Source organism: Amphibalanus amphitrite, unplaced genomic scaffold (assembly GCF_019059575.1).
Source record: "Amphibalanus amphitrite isolate SeventyFive unplaced genomic scaffold, NRLGWU_Aamphi_draft 000022F_arrow, whole genome shotgun sequence".
NCBI lineage: Eukaryota > Metazoa > Arthropoda > Thecostraca > Balanomorpha > Balanidae > Amphibalanus > Amphibalanus amphitrite.
In genome coordinates, this window is record NW_024881518.1 from 1,058,925 (window position 1) to 1,080,741 (window position 21,817).

The 21,817-nt window shown below is 49.0% G+C and overlaps 1 protein-coding gene across 1 annotated transcript in view; it reads right to left on the reverse strand.

The window, feature by feature from the left end:
- Positions 1 to 303: 303 nt before the first annotated feature.
- The window catches only part of LOC122392006 (MAPK regulated corepressor interacting protein 2-like), a 52,595-nt gene continuing 31,081 nt past the window's right edge, over positions 304 to 21,817 (reverse strand). Inside the window, exons 3-6 of the mRNA XM_043386411.1 lie at positions 18,804 to 18,910; positions 3,705 to 3,752; positions 2,084 to 2,134; positions 304 to 1,296 (exon numbers count right to left, since the gene is read on the reverse strand). Of these exons, the coding sequence (XP_043242346.1) occupies positions 1,217 to 1,296; positions 2,084 to 2,134; positions 3,705 to 3,752; positions 18,804 to 18,910 (286 nt within the window). The 3' untranslated portion in view covers positions 304 to 1,216. The remainder of the gene's footprint in view (positions 1,297 to 2,083; positions 2,135 to 3,704; positions 3,753 to 18,803; positions 18,911 to 21,817) is intronic.

A 21,817-nucleotide genomic window follows, 5' to 3' on the forward strand; every position in this document is an offset into this window, starting at 1 on the left:
CCCAGGCAGGCCAACCGTTCCTGACTCCCCAGCCCATCGCATGGTGCTGTATTACTGTATCACGGCTAGCGCTTCGGGTCTGTTTGTGGGGCAAGGCTCCTCTCTCTTTTTTATGTTGAGACCATTGGAGGGACGTGCTAGGTAAGATTGGACAGATGTTGACTGGCTGATATGCGGCCGAGTACCTTCCTTCAATGATATCCTTCCTTCTGCACGTTACTATGGATGTTTGTAAGTCGCCGATAATCGCCTGTTTAAAAATCTGACTCGTACCCTGATCCCCCTGAGGAAAAAGCAGCGGTGTCCTGCCTGGTTCTCCTGTTTGTATTGTCGCCCATAGCACGGCCGCCGGTCACGTGACCTGTGACGTCACACCGACCGGCGCCGAGCATGACGTCATTGCACAATGCCCCTTCACTCTCTGCACTGCGGCGGCCGCCACATACACCCACAGACACACATACAAACACACAGCTGGCGGCCACCGGCAGCTAACAATGTCTATAGCAAAATATAGGGGCGGCCCGGTCGGGTCAGTCTAATTCCGACCCGGGGGTCACAGCCAGTGACCTGGGGTCACAGTATCGGTGACCTCTCGCGGGCACACCCGCACACTATCGTCTCGTCGTGCTCCGTGATCTTGGTGATGCTCTTACACTCGCAAAGGGAGAAACATGAGTCTCGTGCTTTCAATCGTCTCACAAACATTCGAATATCGCGCTCCCTCCCATCCATTCATGGTGAAAACTACGGTAGAGTGGGCGACCGAGGGCCCCGCTGGGCCTGAGGTTTCCCAGCGTCCCGTCCAGGTCACGTGGGTGACCCGGGGTCGGGTCAGGTCGGCCGCTCGGCGCCCCTCGCTACGTTCTCTGACGACTATTGGAATGCTACTCTCCCCAATATGGCGGGCGGACGGGCGACTGTACCCGGCCGCCATATAGAGGGCGCTGATGTACACTGTACAGATGTCGCCACCATTGCTCAGTTCCAAGGCAGCGGGCACGTGACCAGTGGGCCACGGGTCCCGCCCGGTCACTGACGTTGAGCGCAAGCGGCCACCAGAAGGTTACGTGACAGTTCACTGAGGGACACCGTCCGGATCACATAACTCCGCTACGAGCAGCGTCTGGACGGGCGGTGGCGGGCTGTCCCAGTCACGTGACACGTCTGGCGAAAGCGCGGTGTGCGGTGCGGCTGGATCACGTGACCAGTGCGCCTAGGAGGTGGTGGAGGAGCCGGTCAGCTGCTGGTAGAGACGGCGGCCCCACCATGACTCCAAGTCGAATGGCTCGAAATCTGAGACGGAATGGAGAACAAAGTCAGCTCAGGGTGCGCCAGGACCATCATGTTACGGCAGGGCCAGGGCACTAAAGAGTCGGCAGGGCACTGATAAGACGGAACGTCACGTCGGGTCAGATCACACAATTACGTCAGAGCAGATTGACTACGATACGCTCAGGTTTGGTGTCCCTTATACGACCAACGGTAGACGTTAATATTGAAAGCCAGTACGAAAGAGCATGGTGTTAAAAACTACACATTACACAACCTCGCCAGCTGCTGAACTGACCTTACCTAACCTACTAATACCCAACCTGACTACTGTTGTTTACGATTGTTCACCCGACCATGCACTTTCCATTTCAGATTTCAATATACGCCGTTAGGCACCATCATGCAGCGACCAGCAGCCAGTCGCGTGATTACCATGTCCCTCCGCGAGCGAGTCGCATGACCGGTGCGACATTTAGAGCCGGCTGACCGGACACACGCGATCCGGTATGTAAATCGACGTGAAAGCACCCGAGCGGACGCGGGGGCCACACAGACACATGCTAACGATACGTATAGTGGACCATGATAGTACTCTACATAAATTGAGATCCTGTTCCATTTAAAGCCGATTTTCTAACACGGTCAATAAGTGTTAGTCACATACACCTACCTATCCTGAATCGTTTATCCTCAGACCTCATCCCAAAAGCACTTCATGGTTGTCAGTTAACTCCGTTCGCCCTTCCCCTAATTCCCCTTCAATTATCAGTCAGTGACAGAGTTATCAGACGACAGCGTCCATTCTTACCGAGCAGGGCTGGGTGCACCTCCCGCTGGTCGTAGTAAAAGGACTCCGCCGCTGTGGAGAGAGCAAACAGTACGGGGTTAGATGCAAGCGAATGTGGTACAAATAATTTACACGGCGCGAACAATAGAGCTGTCTAACAAACAACAAACACAAGCTGTGATAAGGAATAGGCGAGCGTTTAAACCGAACATAACCGACTACCAACTGTGTTTTCAACACGATCGCCGTATCATTCCGGCGTTCCCCGTACCCTAGCCGTGTCGAGTACTTTTCCAGCCTCCCCGATGAGCTAGTATCTGTCAGAGCCCTCCCCCACGTCACCGCCGTCGCCTCTGCCTCTGACAGTAGCGGTCGCAGCAGCAGCTCAGTTGGCACCGATTTAGCACCCCCCGCCCTCCCCCCCCCAGCGGTGACCACGTGACGACCGGCGGGTCGTGTCGCCAAAAATACTCCGCACCGGCCCGAGCCGGCCAGCTGTGCGCCGCCCCCCCCCCCTCCCCCCCGGAGAGGACGCAGGTCAGGGTCACTCGCTGGAAGCTCCGGGAGACTGGTCGGGGTGCTGGTGACGAGACCAGGCGAAGGAGGTTTTATGGTAAGGCCTGCATACTATCAGTGCGGCACTGGACGGGCACTACAGCAGGAGCATTTTGATTATTCAGCGGGTGATAGTCGTGTCTAGCTGTTGGACTTGGTGTGAGTGTGAAATACACATTTTGGACCATTTTGATATTTCTCGAAAACTGAAAAGTGAGTGGGCGGCAGTTGTTCGAACTTCAAGAATCTCAACACAATGCCTCAGTCTTTGTTAGTGGTTTGTACGGAAGTGAAGCGGTTTCTGCAAACATAAAAGGGTTCGCAGAAGACGCAACCGTCGAGTGTGTGGTGCCTTCGCCGTGACAGAGACCTGTCCTGCACCAGACGCCACGTGACAGCTCATTAGCAAAGCTACCGGCCGAGTCTCAGTGTTTTCAACAGGAATGGCCCGTTTATGTTTGAGTGCGCCGCCGTACTTGTGTACAAAAACAGACCTATCACATGGATACTTCATCCATGCCTATCAGTTTGAATCTATTACCCACCCCAGGCACTACCTATCGTCTATGCGGCAGGGAGTTGGATTGAAGATAGTCAGTCTGATATGGATTGCCAGAATATGGACCCGACCGAGGGACAAGCGCAGGCCGAGGCAGAAGCGCGGATGACGGGCTAAGTCACAAACACCTTATCCCGCCTGTGCACACGCACTGTGACGAATCCAAGCGCTGTAATGAGGCAGTTCGGAAGGATCTCTCACGCTATAAGCACTAAAATGTAACAACATTTGCTGGTGTACCCTCCTGAGACTTACACCTACATATTGACCATGCACCTATATATTGGACACTGGACAGTGGACTGGCCAGCCAGCTCCCACTCCAGTCCAGTCAGCTCTCCATTATATGTTTGGCCATCGTCATATCAGTTTAGCACAGCCATCCCGAAAGCTCAAAAATTCCTCCGGGCTCGTAACCCTCTGATGTGTCTCATTTTATAGTGCTTGCTGCTCAGCTATGGGAATTAGCGCATCGCAGGCGAAATTCGTCGAAACAATTAATGATATGGCCCATAACCCTAAGCTTACCGTCCTCTCCATTTGAGCTGTCTAGTTCCTCCTGAACTCGACTCCAGGCTGAAACACAAGAAACAGCGAAATTAGACACAACATACTCGCCTGTAGGGCGTCAGAACAGCATACGGTCACAGACACAACGAAATAAAACATACGGAAGTTACGCCTTTTGGTACACAGACGGTGGCTAATATTTGATACCACAAAATGACGCTCTTGACATGTCTTTAAGTACAGCATACCGTGGCATACACCACGAAATCAGACACGGACGATGGACCCGGTCAGCAGGAGAGACAGAGCCAGGGTAGCTCGAACGACAGCACAGGAGGCAGGCGGGGAAGGCGATTTGAGGCATCGAGGGAAAACAACGGTGGTATCGGACAATACATACGGGTGGGAGGAGATGATTAGGCCTGCCAGATGCAACCAAAGAGCAAATGAATTAAGCCAGCCTTGAACTTGTCTAGAAACAGCATGAAATTCTCATGGAACAAGCACGTAATAAAAACTTGCAAGCTGAGTGCAAGAAATAGGAACCGATCGCTCGCAGCAGCCCAACTGAAACACAACCAGGTCAATCAACGGCACACCCTGCCACCTAAGCGAAGCACTAACCAGCAGTTCTATTGCAAGACGAGCAGTCACACGACCCCACGCGCCGCACCCATACACCAACTCTGAGAAGATCCTTAGACGAAATATGAGCAGAGCGCGGACACACCCATTCAGGGCTGAACAATTGACCACATTCACTCGTGCGTCAGCTGAGCTCATCTAGTCAGTCCGTGCCCTGCTGATGAGATGAGGTGTGTGAGTGAGTGAGTGAAAATGAGGTTTTAAGGCGTCCCTGTCCATTGGACATTCGGCCGCCTGTAAAGAATCTGTTTGCTAGATAAATATCGAATTGCTTGAATTTTGATATTGCAAGTGCTCATTTACTTCAATTAAGTGTGTGAGTTCTAAAATTTTGACCTTTAAAGTAACGCTCGGTAAAGTAACGCTCGGTAACGCGTTGTGGGTTTCTTGGGAGGTGAGTGGGATCCTGGGACTTACTTTACCTACTGTTAGAATTAGTTTTACGTTATAGTTACTTTAAAGGGTTGTTAAGATACCATTTTGTCCTCCATCAAGACAATAAATTCGATTTGGGATTAATTTTGCCATGGTGCCGGCACATGGCCTACTCTTCACGAACTACACCATGGGTTCTTTATCGTGCGGGTTAGGAGGCAATCCCCACACCCCCTCTCACGCCGGGTGTCGCGTTCACCCTACAATGCCGGGTGGTGCATGGGCCTAAATAATTATTGTCTGAAGGACAAGACTGCATGGCCATTTAACAACTTTGAAGAGGTGAAGACCAGTTGGCCTCTCTTAATTTTGAATCTCTCCTGTCTGCGCGCGACTGGCACCAAGCTTGGACCAGCGCACGGCTGAGTGGTGTGGTGAATGTCGGCCGGCGTAACTGGCACCAAGCTTGGACTAGCGCCCGGCTGAGTGGTGTAGTGAGTATCAGCCGGCGTATCTAGCACCAAGCTTGGACCAGCGCACGGTTGAGTGGTGTACTGGGTGTCAGCCGGCGTAACTGGCACCAAGCTTGGACCAGCGCACAGCGGAGCCAGGAGAATTCTCGAGTGTGATTACCGCTAAGTCTACTGTTGAGATGTTGGGCACGGCACTTAACTGTTCGTTTATGTGTGCTTTAGAGTGCTCCTGTTAGCTTAGTGTCTTGTAAATATCTGAAGAGAAGTGCTAATAGCTCTGGGTGTCTGTCACCTAAAAGCTGATCTAAGCTCAACGTTACGTTCTCCTGCCGACAGAAGTCAATGATGTGTTGTCGGTGGAGGTTGAAGTGAGAGCACTCTAGCAGGATGTGTTGAACTGTAGGCACTGTGTTGACATTGCAGAAGGCACAAATGTTATATTGTTGTGGTTCTAGCCATGGTGCGTTGAGTCTGGTGCGTCCGGTTCTAAGTCTGGTGAGCATTACTTCCTTTTGCCTTGTGTTTTGTTTTGAGGTCGCCCAGAAGCCTAATCGGGGTTTGATTGAGTGCATGTGTGCTGGTCCTATCTCGTCCCATGTCGTTTGTCGTAGTTGTTGTATGTGAAGTTCGAGGATGGCCTTGCAGTCGTCTGCCGGGTACTGTATTGCAAGTGGTTCTGCTAGATGCAATGCTTGCTTTGCTAGTTTGTCTGCCTTTTCGTTTCCAGAGATAGAAGCATGTCCAGGAATCCAAAGAAATTTAATATTTCGTTTTTCAGGGATAGAATTTTGAATGCTAGAAATGATGAAATGTGTTGGGCTTGTGGTGTTACTCAGGGCTTGTAAGACTGATTTTGAGTCTGTGCAGATTACTACGTTACTAAGCTTTTCATGGGTACATAATTTGACGGCGAATAAGAGGGCCATGGCCTCATCTGTGAAAATGGAGAAGTTATCCGGTAAACGTCTGCTTAATTCAAAGTGTGGAGTCGTCAGTGCAAAAGCTACTTTGTGTTCCTGTTTTGAGCCGTCAGTGTACATGAATGTTTTGTTTGGGCGCTGTGCTTTGTATTCGTTAAATTTCGACTGCATTTCTGTTGGTGTGATGTCTGATTTGTTTCCAGAGAAAAGATATTCGATTTTGGGTGGTGCCTTTAGCCAGAAGGGTTTTGCTCGAGGCCTGGGTGCCAGATCCGGTAAAGTAAATTGCAGTTTAGATAAGCAGGTGCTCAACTGATCATTTAGTGATGGGTGTCGTAATCGGGAATGTCTATGACATCCGAGTCTGCTTATCGGCCGGAAGCAGTGTTGCACTGGGTGGTTCGGAGTTGTTTTAACGTTAATGGCATATCGGCAAAGTTGTTGCATACGTCTTTCCTGGCAATTCAACATGTTGACGTCGGCCAGAAGTGTCGCGTTTCGTGTACTGGGTATGGCTCCGGTTGCAATGCGCAGACATGTGTTCTGGATGGCTTCTATTTGTTTTATCTGGTGATCTGTTAGGCTTCCGTGATAAGCTATACTGCAGTACTCTAAAATGGGTCTGATGATGGCCTTGTATAGTTGCAAAATGGTTTTCCGGTCGCCGCCCCAGTCTGTGCCTGTGAGCGCTCGGAGGAGGTTCATGCGCTTTGCGCACTTGTTTTTGATGTCTTTGATGTGCTTAGAAAATGTTAAATTTCGATCTATGCGGACTCCTAAGAATTTGAAATCTTTGGCTTCCTTAACTGCTTTGCCGTTAAGGTTTAACCTAGTGTTAGTGGTTTTCCGGTTTCTAGTGAAGGTTACAGAGGCGGACTTCTCGGTTGATATGGTGAAGCCCCATTCTTTGCACCATAATGCAATTTTGTTCAGGCCAAGTTGGACGTCTTTTTCGACCTTGAAGAGGTCGTGGTGTGTAGCCCAAATGGCCACGTCGTCCGCAAAAAGTGAGTATTTTACATAGTACTTTGCTGTGGTGAACATGTCGTTGATCATAATAAGGAAGAGCGTTGGTGACAGAACACTACCTTGAGGGAGACCTTGATCCTGAGATGTTGCTGGTGAGAGTGTTGTGCCGCACCTAGCTTGGAAGGTTCGGTCCGCAAGAAAGTTGATGATGAAGTGAGCGAGGTGTCCGCGCAGTCCTAGTTGGTGAAGCTTGTAAATAATTGCCGGTTTTTGTACTCGATCGAAAGCTGCTGTGATATCTAGAAATACTGCTACTGTTGTCCGTTTGCGATAAAATCCTGTGCTAATGTCTGAGATGAGTCTAATGATGTTGTCTGTTGTTGACTTCCCGCGCCTGAAGCCGCATTGGTGTTCGTCGAGCAGGTCATTTGTTTCCAGGTGGTGTATGAGGCGTGTGTTGACCATGCGCTCGACTACCTTACTGGCGCAGCTAGTGAGTGAGATGGGGCGATAGCCACCGGGATGTTGCTTGTCTTTGTTTGGTTTTGAAATTGGTATGATAGTGCTTTCCCGCCAAGTGGTCGGGTAGGAGTGGTTTATGAAGAGGTTATTAATGGCCGCTAAGAGGTACGTTAATGATTGTTTACTGAGGCGTCGGAAAAATTCGTAATGTATGTCGTCCGGCCCAACCGACGTGTTTCCGCACTTGCTGATGGCATGTGATAACTCGTGTAGTGTAAATGGTTTGTTATAAATTTCGTAGTTGTTGGAGGTGAAGTCGCAGCTATTGGCAAGATTTCCTAGTCGTGACCTGAGTTGTGGTGGGTATGAGCTGTTAGCTGACACTGAATGGTAATGTTTCGCAAATTCCATCATGACTTGCTCTGGGTCAGTAATTTCCTGCCCTCTTACTTTAAGCGAAGGGAATGGCCCTGGGGGTGCGCGTTTGAGGTGGAAAGCTTTAAGAAGCTTCCAGATTTTTGCTGTTGGTGTGAAGCGATTGAATTTGGATGCAAATGATTGCCAAGAGTTAGTGCGCTCTGTTTTAAAGATAGTTTTGCAAGATGCAGCAGCTTGTTTGTACGCTAGGCGGTGCGCTTCGCATATGCAACGTTTAAATTGTTTTAGTGCTCTTTTCCTGATTGTTACTGCTTGGCTGCAGGCTGGAGTCCACCATGGCGCTGATGCCTTTTTGGGTGGTTGCTTACTTTTGGGCACACTGGCTTGTGCTGCGGAGCCGATGGCTCTTAGAATTACTGAAATGTCTGGATGATCTGTGTCACCCAGTGAGAGGTTCACCATTTCCTCAAATTTCGACCAGTCAGCCCTTTTTAAATTCCAGCCTGGAGTAAAGGTTTTAACGTGGCGAATTGACCTCGGACTAAGTGTAAGTTTAATTTGGTAGTGGTCACTGGGCCCTGGGTCTGACGATATTGCCCAATCAAATAGGTGATGGATTGAACTTGTGCAGCACGTTAGGTCTATGGCTCGGTCGATGCCCCTTAGGTTAAGCCTGGTGCCTTCGCCTGTGTTGAGTACAGTAAGGTTGTGTTTATTTATGGCTGCTTCGATGGTGTTACCGCGGGAGTCGCTGCATGGGCTTCCCCATGCTGGGTGTTGTGCATTGACGTCGCCCATGAGAAGTAAGGGTGCTGGGAGCTGGCTGATTAAGTCATCCAGCTCCTGTGGTGTTGGGTTAGCATGGCAAGGTGGTATGTATATTGACAGTGTGGTGACTTGTGTGTAGCCTATCCTTAAACGTATAGCAACGCAATTTAGTGGTGTGTTGATAGCTACTCTATTGTGCGGGACGCTGTTGGCTATGAGGATGGCCGCTCCTCCTCGTCTGTTTTGTTCGTTAACGTTATGTGTATGCCAAGTGTACCCTGGGATTTTAAACCATTGGTCTGAATCTCGAAAATGGGTCTCTTGGAGTGCAGCCAGGACCGGGTTCGTTCGGAGAATTTCACCTTTGAACTCCGGCCACTTGGTAAGTAGCCCGCGTGTGTTCCATTGTAGCAAGTGCGTCATTTAGAGGGAACTGCGCGGTTGATATGAGTAGTCTCTGACACATAGTGCGAGACTGGAGTAGGGTTGGATTGGTCAGCCAGATCCCTCGCCTTTCGTTTGCGGGAGGCGCGTGTCATGAGAGGGGAGGGAAGAGGTTGGTGGAGGGATTCGGTGTTTCGCTGAACAGGAGATAAAGAGCGTGAGCGGACGTGTTTTGGAGGCGAGATGGGACGAGGGATCCGTGTGTTTGAGGCTGGGCCTGAACTTGGGTTCGAAGCGGATGATCGGGTTGAGGGGTTGGAGGGAGTGATGTATAGGCTGGAGCTGCTCTGAGAGCATGGATGGGGATCAGGGTCAGTCTGCGTGTAAACAGACCGCAGAGTGGGTGGAGGAGGAGGGTCTGTGGAAGTGGAGACGGTCTGGGTGATTGGTGTGGGGCCGGTGGAGGTTGCAGTGGTGCGGGTTGGAGGCTTGGGTCGGGTGGGCGGAGGCTGGTTAGGGTGGGTGGGAGGTATACAGTGTGGAGGTGGAGGTAGGAGCGGGAAGTCCCGCCTCAAGAACGGGGGTCCCGGCAGCGGACCGGGCACTCTCCATCCCTGTGGCGGTCTGGGGTGAGGCGGATAGGGCGGTGTAGGAAGGAGGGCCTCCCTGGTGGGGATCCAGCGAGGTGGGTGAGGAAGTGTTGGGATGAGGGCAGGTCGGCGACAGCTCGGTGGGTGCTGTGCTAGTGGCTGGAGTTTTGCGGTGGTGCGTGAAGCGACTGAGGCGTAGGTGCTTCCTGTTACGTTTGCGTGTTTAAATGTTTCGGCTAGATGTACTGGTGGTGCCTTGGAGACCAGGGTGCGTGAAAGGGCTGGTGGTACATGCATGCTCGCCGCGTACCTGGTCACTTCCCGCTCAAATAGCCACTTAGGGCATTTGGAGTCAGTGACCGGGTGCGATCCGTCACAGGCAGCGCATCGAAAGGGACGAGTGCACCCCTCTGACGGATGCCCCTCGCCACAACGTGCACAGCGTGCAGTACGGGAGGTGCAAGCACGTTCTCCGTGACCGTAGCGCTGACACTTCTTGCAGCGAAGGGGCAGTGGCGCGTGAAGACGTGTGCTGTATCGGCAGTGTTGTAGTGTAACGTGAGGAGGTAGGATCGTGGTGTTAAAGGTGAGTTGCAGGATGGTGTAGTGGTGGGTGGAAGCCAGTCGACGAATTGAGCTGACGCCCTGGGACGCCAACTCGTCTCCGATGACTGCTAGTGGTGTGTCTAGTGGGTTCGTGCGGATAGTGGCTCGGGTCGTGTTGAGGGTGCGGTGTAGTGTGAAGGATGCGTCGTGATTGGCGAAGGTGGTGGCGGACAGAAGTGCTTTTGTCTGTGTCTCGTTGGATGTCTTGATGAGGATGCATTTGTGCTGGGGTGTGATGCGTAGCGTAGTGCTTTTTGTGATGTCTGTGAGTGTGCGATTTATTTTGAATGCGGACTCCTTGGCCATATCCAGCCGAGGGTCCGTGTATTGGCCGACGACGTAGGAGCCGAGGTGGTGCAGTTCGATGTCTTGTGTTGTGGTGGTGTATGAGTCCATGTCTGTTAAGAGTTATTTGTAGAGTGGAGAATCAGGCGCAAAAAGAATTAAAAATTAAACAGATGTAATTTTAGTGGTTGTATTTGGCAATTTCAAGGTCGGTAGGTTGATGAGAGATAGTGAGTTTTGGAAAGCCGTTCGTTAAGCTCCAGCTGCTCATAGAAGACGCAGCCTGTTACGCCCTGGCTTGACGAACCCGACCGAAGTCAGGTTCTTAGGCCCCAAGCGTGGAGGTATCACCGTTAGGTATCCCGGCTGGGTGGTGGATAGTTGGATCTGAATTGAAGGAGAAAGAGGGAGAATTTGGCGTAGGAAGGGTGACCGGTCACGCCGGTTGGTAGGTAGACGGCAATGGCAGCGCCGGACCACACCTTCAATCCAACGGTAGCTCCGAGCCGGCTTTCCGTCAGTCAGATGTAGCCCTATGGAACGCTTTACCGGTGCCGTATCTCGAACGCTTGCTGCTTCTTCTTCCTGCGGCTTCACCCTTTCGCTGCTGCACTTGCTGCCGAGTGAACTATGAGGTGTGAGTTCGCTCGTGCTGTTGCTGCACGAATGTGCAGTGTGCGATGGATAGGCATGCGTTACAACGGAAGATACCAGATACTCATTCACGCTAGTAAAACGGTGTTGGGCAGAAACACGAGCGTAACACGATTTCAGTCAGCGTTTTGGTACGCCCTCCCGTAATTACAGCACTGAGGGAAGAGATGTCATTTGACCCATGTGTAGCACACCGCGAATCAAGTAGCGGCTGAAGATGGCAGATACAACAAGCAAGAAACACGAGTCAGCTAAATTGGAGGGAATAAGCCTCGACGCAAGCTGAATCGGATCTGGTGAACATGATAACGAAACGAGCAAATTGCTGTGGATTGCAATGGAATGTGAGGCTGATATTTCTACAAGTAGTTATTCCGCAGCAAAATCTTTCTGCAAACGACTCCACATTTGAACAAGAAGATTCAAGTGCCTCCTTAGTGCAACAATATTTACACTGCCTATCAGCCGAGCCATGCAGCAATGGCGCAACACCTTGAAGTGCAGATCTAACAAGTGACGTTCAACCAACTGAGCAAGGAGGGAGGTCTGGTGCGCCAGAGACGTCCAACCGCCAGCGAGGGTGTATGAAACCGAAACAGAGCTGTGGGCTGGAGTCTGGAGTACATCGTGCAACCAGCGAGCATGGCAAAGGATGTCGGACCTGTCCAGGGTGCGAATCTATAGGGGAAGGGGGGTGAATTGCGCCACCTTAAGGAAAAACGCTAATTGTAAGAAAACTGCTGGAGATATAAGCATGCATTGGTGACCATTTCAAAGAGGAACTCATTGGCTACGATTTAAGAGCCTCCCGATCAATTAATAATGTTTCGTTTGCTTCTGACAGCTGTTTTTCAGAAACATGTAAAAGGGCGCATTTGCCAACAACTGCTGTAAATTGCGCCAGGGGGATGGCGCAATTAGAACCCAATTGCGCCCTATACTTTAACATGGCTAAGCGAATGAGACGGAATGCATACACCCCGGCAGTCTAATGTCATTGCGGCTTACTTTAACATTCATAATGTTATTCACGCTGGTTAAATAATAAATGTAGGTGTAAATCGCGATGTTTTTTGCCCAGGTAGATAACTTTACATGTGTTCGTACGCTTGTAAAAGTGCAACGAAAACGTTTACTGTAACCGACTAGATATATGTGAACGTATGCACCTATACGGTTACATTTTCAATCGTTTCTCTCAAAATTAATAATTTTTATTGTTTCGACAGCTTTATGACATCAGTTTTTACTTTTTTATCATAGCTGTCACCTCTCACGCCTGAGTCCATGTTGAAAATGTCGTATTTTGTCAATTACACCACAAGTTCGTAGCCTAAATGGCAGCTGCATTATAAGTTTGACGAGATAAATAATTTGCGGACTGACGACAGCGGGTTGCTCCCCTGCCTGACATTAAACTCCTTCTTTATTGCAATCAGTTAATGATGCATTCATGCTGTCGTGATATACAATAGCTACACCATTATTCTATTTGCGCCCCCCTGGCGCAATTGCCATGGGCGCAATTAAAATTGAGGTACTTTTTAATAAAAGCGTGGAAGTTATCATACAGATGTTGAAGGAAGTTAACTGTTTTAGTGAAATATAATGAAAAAAGGGTTGTTCTTTCTAAATATCACTCTAAAAATCACACAAATATCACACATTTTTATAGCCAACGGTTCAAAATACTGCAAAAAAGCTAAGAAAACGCCATAACATCTTTGATGGCGTAATGAGCCTTGCTGATTGGCTTCATCGGGGAGCTTGGGCCATAAAAGGAACTATCCAGTGGGGGAAATAATGTTTTCGAACACAAAATTCAAAACATGCCATTGAATCCGTGGGAATGTTGGTGGGCGCAATTGGTTAGGAGGGCGCAATACACCCACTTTCCCCTAATGCAGGGGACAAGCACAAATGCGCAGCAGGGGAAGCCTTACGAAAACAAATGATGGTGATCAGCCTGTGATGTGCATTGCGCAAGAGCTCATCAGAGCCATATCATCACAAATGCTGATAACATCATATCAGCACAGACTTGTGCCGTGACCAAAAATCAAGGTCCAGGATCCTCAAGGTCCCTCGGCAAATTCAATTTCTAGAATCCAAGGTTTCCAAGGTCCCACGGCAAATTCAATTTCTAGAATCCAAGGTTTCCAAGGTCCCACAGCAAATTCAATTTCTAGAATCAAGGTTTCCAAGGTCCCACGACAATTTCAATTTTTAGAATCCAAGGTTTCCAAGGTCCCACGGCAATTTCAATTTCTAGAATCCAAGGTTTCCAAGGTCCCACGGCAAGTATACATTGCAGGATCCACAGTCCCCAAGGTCCCACGACAAGAATGCATTGTAGGATCCACAGTCCCTAGAGTCCCACGGCAAGTGTAAATTTCAGGATCCACAGTCCCCAAGGTCCCATAACAAGTATACACTTCAGAGTTCAGGGTCCACAGTCCTCAAGGTCCCACGGCAAGAATACCTACATCTCAGGATCCAAAGTATTCAGGGTCCCACAACAAGAACTTAAACTAGCATTCCGATGAGCAGACTTACTTCTTAATATTCTGCCAACGGATGCCCAGCAACATTGAAAGGGGCAGAACCTATGCAAACCTGTGGTGGTTTAGGGGGAGCTTCAACACAAGTTAAAGATGAATCATAATATCAATCTCTCCTTCTTTAGCTTGACAAATTCATAAAAATATAGGTAGGTAATAGGTACCTTGCATTTTGTATTGTCATGTCCCTTTCAAATCAATCTTACCTGATCATTAGGAATGTAGGATAGCACCTTACAGTTATTGAAGACAGACATCAAAGTATTATTTCAGGCAATATCAAAAAACCAGAAATAAAACCTACATGCTTCATAAAAATGGAAAAACTGAATTGGATAGGTATATGCTTTCGATTTTCTGCACATTACATAATACCTAGGATAAAAACTCAAATATGTTCTAAGTCTTGTTTGCGCGAGCGCTAACAGAAAAACTGATCGACTAAGCCAATAGAATTAGAGTATCAGCGAGCGCAAAACTTTCTTACTGTTCATTCACAATAACTTGAAGGCTCTGAACAAAATTCCATCTGACAATTTTTTCGTCCGACGGTTCTCCGTCGGCAGATTTTCGTCTGACTTTTTCGTCTTGCATTTTTTCGTCTGTAGGTACGAATTGATTTGGTACATTTTTCGAGTATTTTTCTGTCCGGCATTTTTTCGTCTGGACGAGGCGGAAAATGTCCTTACGAAAAAATGTGCGGAAGAAAAAATGCTCAGACGAAAAAATGCATAGACGAAAGTCTGCGGACGAAAATCTGCAGACGAAAAATTGTCCGACGAAAACCTGCTAAACGAAAAAGCTGAACTGTCATGGATTCATTGCTTATATTGGATGCTCATTGCTCAATGGTGATTTGAAGACTTGCAAATCAAATAAGTTTGACACTTACTTGGTCAAGTGGGTAGCTTCCAAGCAGCTTCAAGCCTGGCATATCACAGCCCAGAAAATATGTGAGGTGAGATTAGAAAAGAGTTTTCCAAACCACCACTGTCCACTGTTTGACAGTTTCATAATCCACAACATTGATAATGTAAAAAGCTACCAGGTCTCTTGTCCCAGTTCTGCCTCACAGCCATGACAACGATTTGGCTCAATATATGTCTACATTACTCTACACAGTCTGGTTCGTTTTCTCTTCATGTATCTATCTTAACCCCTTGCAGCTGGTGGCTCAACCATAGATATTTATTGAAGTGTCTACAGACAAAACCTAGTGCAGGGTCCTTAGTGGCCCATGTGCAACATAAACCTCATGGTCCAGCTTCCAGGATTATTGAGATCCCTCAACAAAATGATGGTGTAAGTCCCGGCCCTTCTCCTAAGATCCCATGACAAATAATAAAACTGGGACTGAAGATCTGCATTCTGCAGGGTCTTGCAGCATACCAAAATTTTGAGGTCCTACTCCTGTCCCCTGGGTTTCCATGGTTTCACAGCATATGAAATGTTGAGGTCCTGGGTTTCCAAGGTCTCATGTCACATGAAATGTTGATGTCCTGGGATTCCAAGGTCTCGCGGCATATGCAAATGTTGAGGTCCTGGGATTCCAAGGTCTCGCGACATATGCAAATGTTGAGGTCCTGGGATTCCAAGGTCTCGCGACATATGCAAATGTTGAGGTCCTGGGATTCCAAGGTCTTGCGGCATATGGATGTTTTAAGGTCCTGGGTTTCCAAGGTCTCACGACAAAAATGACAATGCAAGGTCCAGGATCCATCAAGGTCCCAGACCTTGGACTCTGCGAACCCTGGATCTCGGACCTTTTTGGGACCTTGGCACAAGTCTGTATCAGCATGCCATACGGCCACCTTGACACGTTTTCATAAGCGTGCTTAAAGTGATAGTCCAAATGAAAAAAAGAAGAAATAAACAAATGGAGATGGTTTTTGTGTGGTGGTGTGTGATGTGTTTAGGAACGGCTGCACGACCTTTCACCCAAAAAGCGTCTACAAAAACTCCTCAGTCGTCTCCTGGAATCTATCATCTCAACAAAACTGGCCAGTCATCCCACCCTATCGCCCCTGAGACGATCCATGACTCGACGAACCCGTGTCGGTCACCCGGCAACAGAGGCCCGACCGGTGACGTCACGGACCGGCCCACCGTGCCAGCCAATCAGCGGCCGGCGCCCGGGGGCGGTTGGCCGACTGCCAAGGCCGCAGGCCCCGGCCGGCCGACGACTGCGTAGCTTCAGAGAATGGTTAGCCAGACTGGTCTGACGTGTAACGTCGCAGATTTCTGGGTGCAATTTACTGCCAAAGACGGCGGTGCAAACATTTCCTAGAAGATTCCGTCAGGCTGACCTGAGACATTACACGCGCAGAGCAGATGAGCCTCCCTGACCAGAGCTAGAGCAAGAGGGCCTCCCAAACCAGAGGTAAAGCAAGAAGGCCTTCAAGATGCCGGGGTAGACCACCCAGATAAAACGATCCAGATATTGTGGTAGCTCCAGCAGCGCTCCAGAGTTAAAGTGGACAATATACAAGGCTTGTAGGCAATGGCTTGAGCGTCATAGGCTTAGTGAATGGGCTGTGTGAGACATTCCATTCCAACCAAGCACCCACTATCCAAGGCTCAATGAGCAGCAGTGAGAGCCAAGTCGCTGCGCCGGTCCTGCCGCTGGCACGGACCCCCGCAATAATGAATGGGATGAAAGCAGAACAGTGCCAACAGTGCAGCAATGCCACTCTACGAGATAGTTAGGACGGGAAGTGGTGTAATTTTTGTCGGTGAAGATCAGCAGTGGATACTCTACAATTTTCAACTGATCGCTGATACACCTTGACAAAACAAATGTCCCTCTTTCAACCATCCTTTGAATCTGTCAGTGCTAGTTTGACCTGGGATCCTTTGTCGTCTGGGCGGTAGAAAATATCGACTGAAAGAAAGAGGATCATACAAAGAAAGAGGGTCGAGTAAGCAGCATACGCAGCCGGTCAAAACAACGGTGGCTTGTTTTTCGCCACCAAGGTCACTGCAGTTGCACACTGCACCGTCGCTATCCTTCCATCTAATCGATTCAACTGTTTTTAGTCCACTTTCAACTGGTGTTTTGTACGGGCCCGTTTAATCAACCGATGGAAACAAACAACGTCAAAGAAGCCGACTGTACATGTCCCTATTCATATCGATACACATACCTCACCCGTCCTGACCTGTCGGTGACCTTTGATTATGCCTTTTGTGATATGCAGCAGTATAAAAGTTTGGACGCAAAAACAAGTGGTGGTCCACGATTTACACTGGCAGAACTACAATGGCTTACCTGCAAAGAATCCTGGGAGGGTATGACACCCGCAGAGCTAATGCAGTCATTGAAACGTATGCCGGCAGTCTCATATCAGCGAACGAGTGGAATTTGCAATGACATTGTGCAAATAAAAAAGCTGATAATCTATACTGAAATTCAATGATCATGTTTGCTAACATAGTCCAAACCAAACTGTTCGGGTTATAGGCGTCGGCTTTTAATCATTTCAATTATCATATTTATTTTTTCAATCCTTCAACAACCATTTCTAAGGCTAATGGGCGTAACGAAACTGACAACCGTTATAATCTGAACACAAAAAATTATCTGCCGATATAAAATGGAACACTACGGGTACTGTGCACCTAATGCATCGTCTCCACAAAATCAAAACATCCAACTACGAGCTAGCCCGCGCTGACGAAGACCTAGCGTTTCCGTCGCCATCAGCCCATTCCTTCACGGTTTCAAAGTGGGCCAACACCCGTCTCCAGCGGACCTGGCGCCGCCTAGCAACAGGACCGTCTCAGGTAGAGAGGGAGGGGAGGAGAGGAGAGGAGGGACGCGGACACCATGGGCGCACAGTAAACTGCCCGAGGTGGTCCCAAAACAGAGTCCATGACCTAGAGAGAGACCACCAGAGATGAACGTCCTCAGGGGACCGAGGGCGTCATCAGGGCCCAGGGGTGGTGTTTCACCGATGATAGCAGCACCCTGCTATTACACGTGTCAAATTGGGTTTCTTTGGAGACGTCACAAGCCCATTGCTCCCACACTACCACAGGTGTGACGTCAGCTCGCGAATGCAATAGAAGCGTGGTAGTAGCGTGCCGTGAAACACCGCCAGGGACATGGCGTCACCAGAGGTAGTCATGGGTAACGTCAGGCATAGAGCGTCAAGTGTCGTGGGCGTCATCAAGAGAAAGCGTCCTCAAGGGCTGGCCTGTTTCAAGAATAGAAGGGGCTCAGAAAGGGATAACATCAAAAAATGATAACACTTTTGAGCTGAATAGGCTCACTTCTCCATCACAACAGCCTTTTTGAAACACAGCCGAACAGCCAAACCGCGAAGTGCTCCGTATCAAGCCAACTATTCAACAATCAACGCACCTCCCCCGCCATATGTAACCAAATTCTGCTGAACGACAGACTATGGCAGTAGAAGTAGACGAAGACCATGCGTCGAGTGTTTCACGGCACTCGGTTTCTAAGTTTGAGACAACGCCCGGAGCGTCCGAAGGTCACCACAGAACGGGACGTGGAAACAAAGGTCAAGATCACCACCCGGTCCACCGAGCCGCACGCAGCGAAATGCGGGCATGGTAACAGCGGACTGAAGAAACAGAGAGACACTGAACTGACAGATAACGGCGGCGGGCGAAGGTAAGATAACAGTTACTAAGGGAGAGTTAGGGAGTTCTTCGGTCGAGGGAGGATATTAGTCTTCCTTCCCTCAACAGGCCGTGCCGATTTGCAGGAAGGCTCTTAGCTTTTGAAAAAAGTAAAAGTCGAACGGAGACGGAAGCTCAAGTCATTAGTCAAGATAAGGTTTTGCTAAAAGAGGCGAGCTAGATAAAATCAAGAACTTGAACGGCAAAATACCATAAATCTAACTAGACTAGTAGGTAGTGAGCACCAAAATTGCAAAAAAATAACTATTTGTGTCAGTGGCGTTCATTCTGTCACAGCTCTCCCATGATAATCAGTGTTTATCAACACTTTCTCCCTTACGGAGTGCCTATATCGGGCCAGTGACGTCCCCATTCAGTGTGCTCCAGTGACGTCACTACTCACTGTGCTCCAGATACCGGACGACCTCCTCGTGCTGCGGTGAGATGGTCGGCTGGGGTTTATGCCGCGAGTTCTGCCGCCGCCTCTCGGAGAACACGGGCCGCGGCGAGCTGGAACAGTCGGATGGAGACACGGGTTAGATTATTGGTTAGATTCAGAAAACCCGACAACTGTGAAAACTGAACAGTGCACGATTTGACAGTCTTAGGGCTTCGAACGACGTCACTGACAATCACTGAACGAATAGCCGACAACTCCGGGGCAATGAAAGTAAATGCGAATACATCATCGCTGAAATATATTCGTAGTCTGCTTGGAGGCACCCTCATAAACGGGAAACTTTCAATCTGTGAGACCTCTGCTCATTTTGATAGGGCTTAGAAATCGACTTGTCCCACTAAATCAAAAGTTATACCTATCCCGGCAGAGCCAATCCGTCATGTTCTGACCGATGAAGTCAGATTTATTGATCGCATCATAGGACATCCAGCGCCCTAAGCACTAAGCAGTCCCTCCCGCCCCCATCCCCTTCTCCCCCCCCCCCCCCCCGCATGCACTAATTGGGGCAATTTAAGTGTTTTTATATAAAAAAGAATATCCCCTACAGTTGAACTTTCTTAAAATATTATCACAAGATATGCAAAACATGCCTCATTCATAAGAACCCTACGTAAGCCAGAGACCTGTAATAGCCCCACCCAATCATCGCAAGCGGGCACACAATAGGCTTATGTCGGGCAGGCAAAAGGCCGACTGCGTGACTGGGGTGCCCCTCCCCTCCCCTCCCCCTATCCGTCACAGCTGTGGACACTAACGTGTAATGAGACGATTACACGGTGTAAAGGGCGAGTCACACTGTGCATTACAGCATTTGACAGGCTATCAGAAAAAGGTCAGAGGGTGATTGGCGTAGCTCATTTGGGAATGAATAAATGCTGAAGAGCGATTAAAGTTACTGAAGAGTGACGAGTTGCGGGTGAAAAACAAATTGTTTTTGCCTGATGTTTAGATACAATGGAATGGTCATTGGCTATGATATCCTCCACAAACCGTGTCTTCGAGATGACAAGGTGAACATACAGAGGGAGCCAAACCAAAAATTCCGGCTTAGAAAGTAAGTCGCTTCCTATTACGTCTCGAATAAATAACTTAAATAGGCTTAATTTGACAGCATCTTGATGAGCATTGTATTTTTCATCCAATTAGAACGAGAAACTGTCAATACATATCTCAAAAACTGGTATTGACATCGGTCGGCGTTACCTAATGACCCACCAATCAGAGCCACACGGAATGTAAGAAAACAGAAGCTGCATATTCGAGAACATCTACCGACAGGGCGCCAGCCGGGCAGACGGCCACTCCTCACAGCGAGGATGACAGACGACACAGGGGAAGGGGGGACGGAGGGGTTCGAGGCGGGGGGAGACATTCCTCGGATAGCTGGGGGGACAGCTGATGGCCATGGGTCGGGGTGAGGGGAGGTCTAGTCCGCCCTGGCGGGGAGCCAGCCCGGCAGACCCACGCTGAGATCGGTGACGCGGGGAGCGGTGGCCGGTGGCGGGAGGCGGCTGGAAGCTACTGCTGAAACTGTGTCGCGAGTTGATTTAGTAAGTAGGGTTATAACAACGTAGAGCTGATAGGACAATGCTATGGAGCTTCACGCGAACAGAGTAATGGAAATTATTATTAAAAACCATAGCAATATCATCAGTTGTCAACACCACAACACGCACCACCCTTGTGGCGCAGTTGGCAAGTGCGTTCACGTTTGATGTGGGAGGTCCTTGGATCAAAGCTGGCCTCCGGCAGCGTTTTCCTCGGCCGGCTCCTACCCAGGAGATGGCAGTAACTGGGGAGTGTTCGCTCGGTCGTGGGGATTACCGCTGTGCCAGCGAGCGCTCCCGGCCGCAGGTACACGGGCCTGATCCGCCTTTAACCCTATTAGTGGCAGGCTCCTGGCTACCCCCTATTAGTGGCAGGGGGGGGGGGCTGTTTACGACCCCCCCTTGATATCTCGAGATCTAACGGGCCGATTTTCAAAATTCAAACGGCATTCGATTCCGCTCAACGTGATCTACATTTCTAAAAAATAAAAATTAAAAAATGTCAATAGGGGGGGTAGAGGGGGGTAAAAACGGGCAAATTGCAGATACATTTTAGACTGTTTATCACGGCCAGGTTTCTGAACCAATCTTAACGCAACTTTTGCCGATCGATAGAGAATGAATCAGGAATTCACATGGATCCTAAAAATATGCATTTTCAAAAATCATAGGCGGATACAGATCATTGAGATTGGGGGTACACAAAAAGTATAGTAAAAAAGGTTTTTGTTAGTACTGTTTCTAAAAAGGGTGGTAATGGTCTTGTTATGTTATAATTTTCTTATGAGAGAACGACTAAAATTGTATTGGTAATGCATAGGCGGTGTCAGGGCACCTATGTTGGGAGGTAACCTTTTTGGACGCCTGGATCCGCCTATTATAGGAAAAACGTGTCAAAAGAGGATGCACAATAACTGTATGTGTTATCACATGATACCTTTTATTCACTGTTCGTAAAACTGGTGCAGCATCGTGATCTTCGCCCAAATGACTCGCTTCACGAATAGGACCCCCCAATTCCCAGTGCTCTGGAGCCGCCCCTGGTAAAGGTATGACCTTGAAATTTTCAGGGAATGTGCCCAATTTAGTTTAAGGAAAAGTCAGAAAATTTCAGCATCGTAGCTTCAGGGGTTTCGGAGATATTCCCGAAAAACCTGAGGGGTGGATAAAAACAACCCCCCCCCCCCTGCCACTAATAGGGTTAAACAGATCCTTCGGTCCGGTGACATGTCCCGAGGGCACGGCCTCGCTTCATGTCCCGGAGGCGTATTCGCCAATTGTATTACACGAATCGGCCCATCAACTAGCGACATCTCTAGTGCGACGTCATAGCCATCCGCGGCGACAATGCATGCATTGAGGCTAGATTTGAGTTGAGACTATTTTTGCAATTGTATATGGCTATCAGAC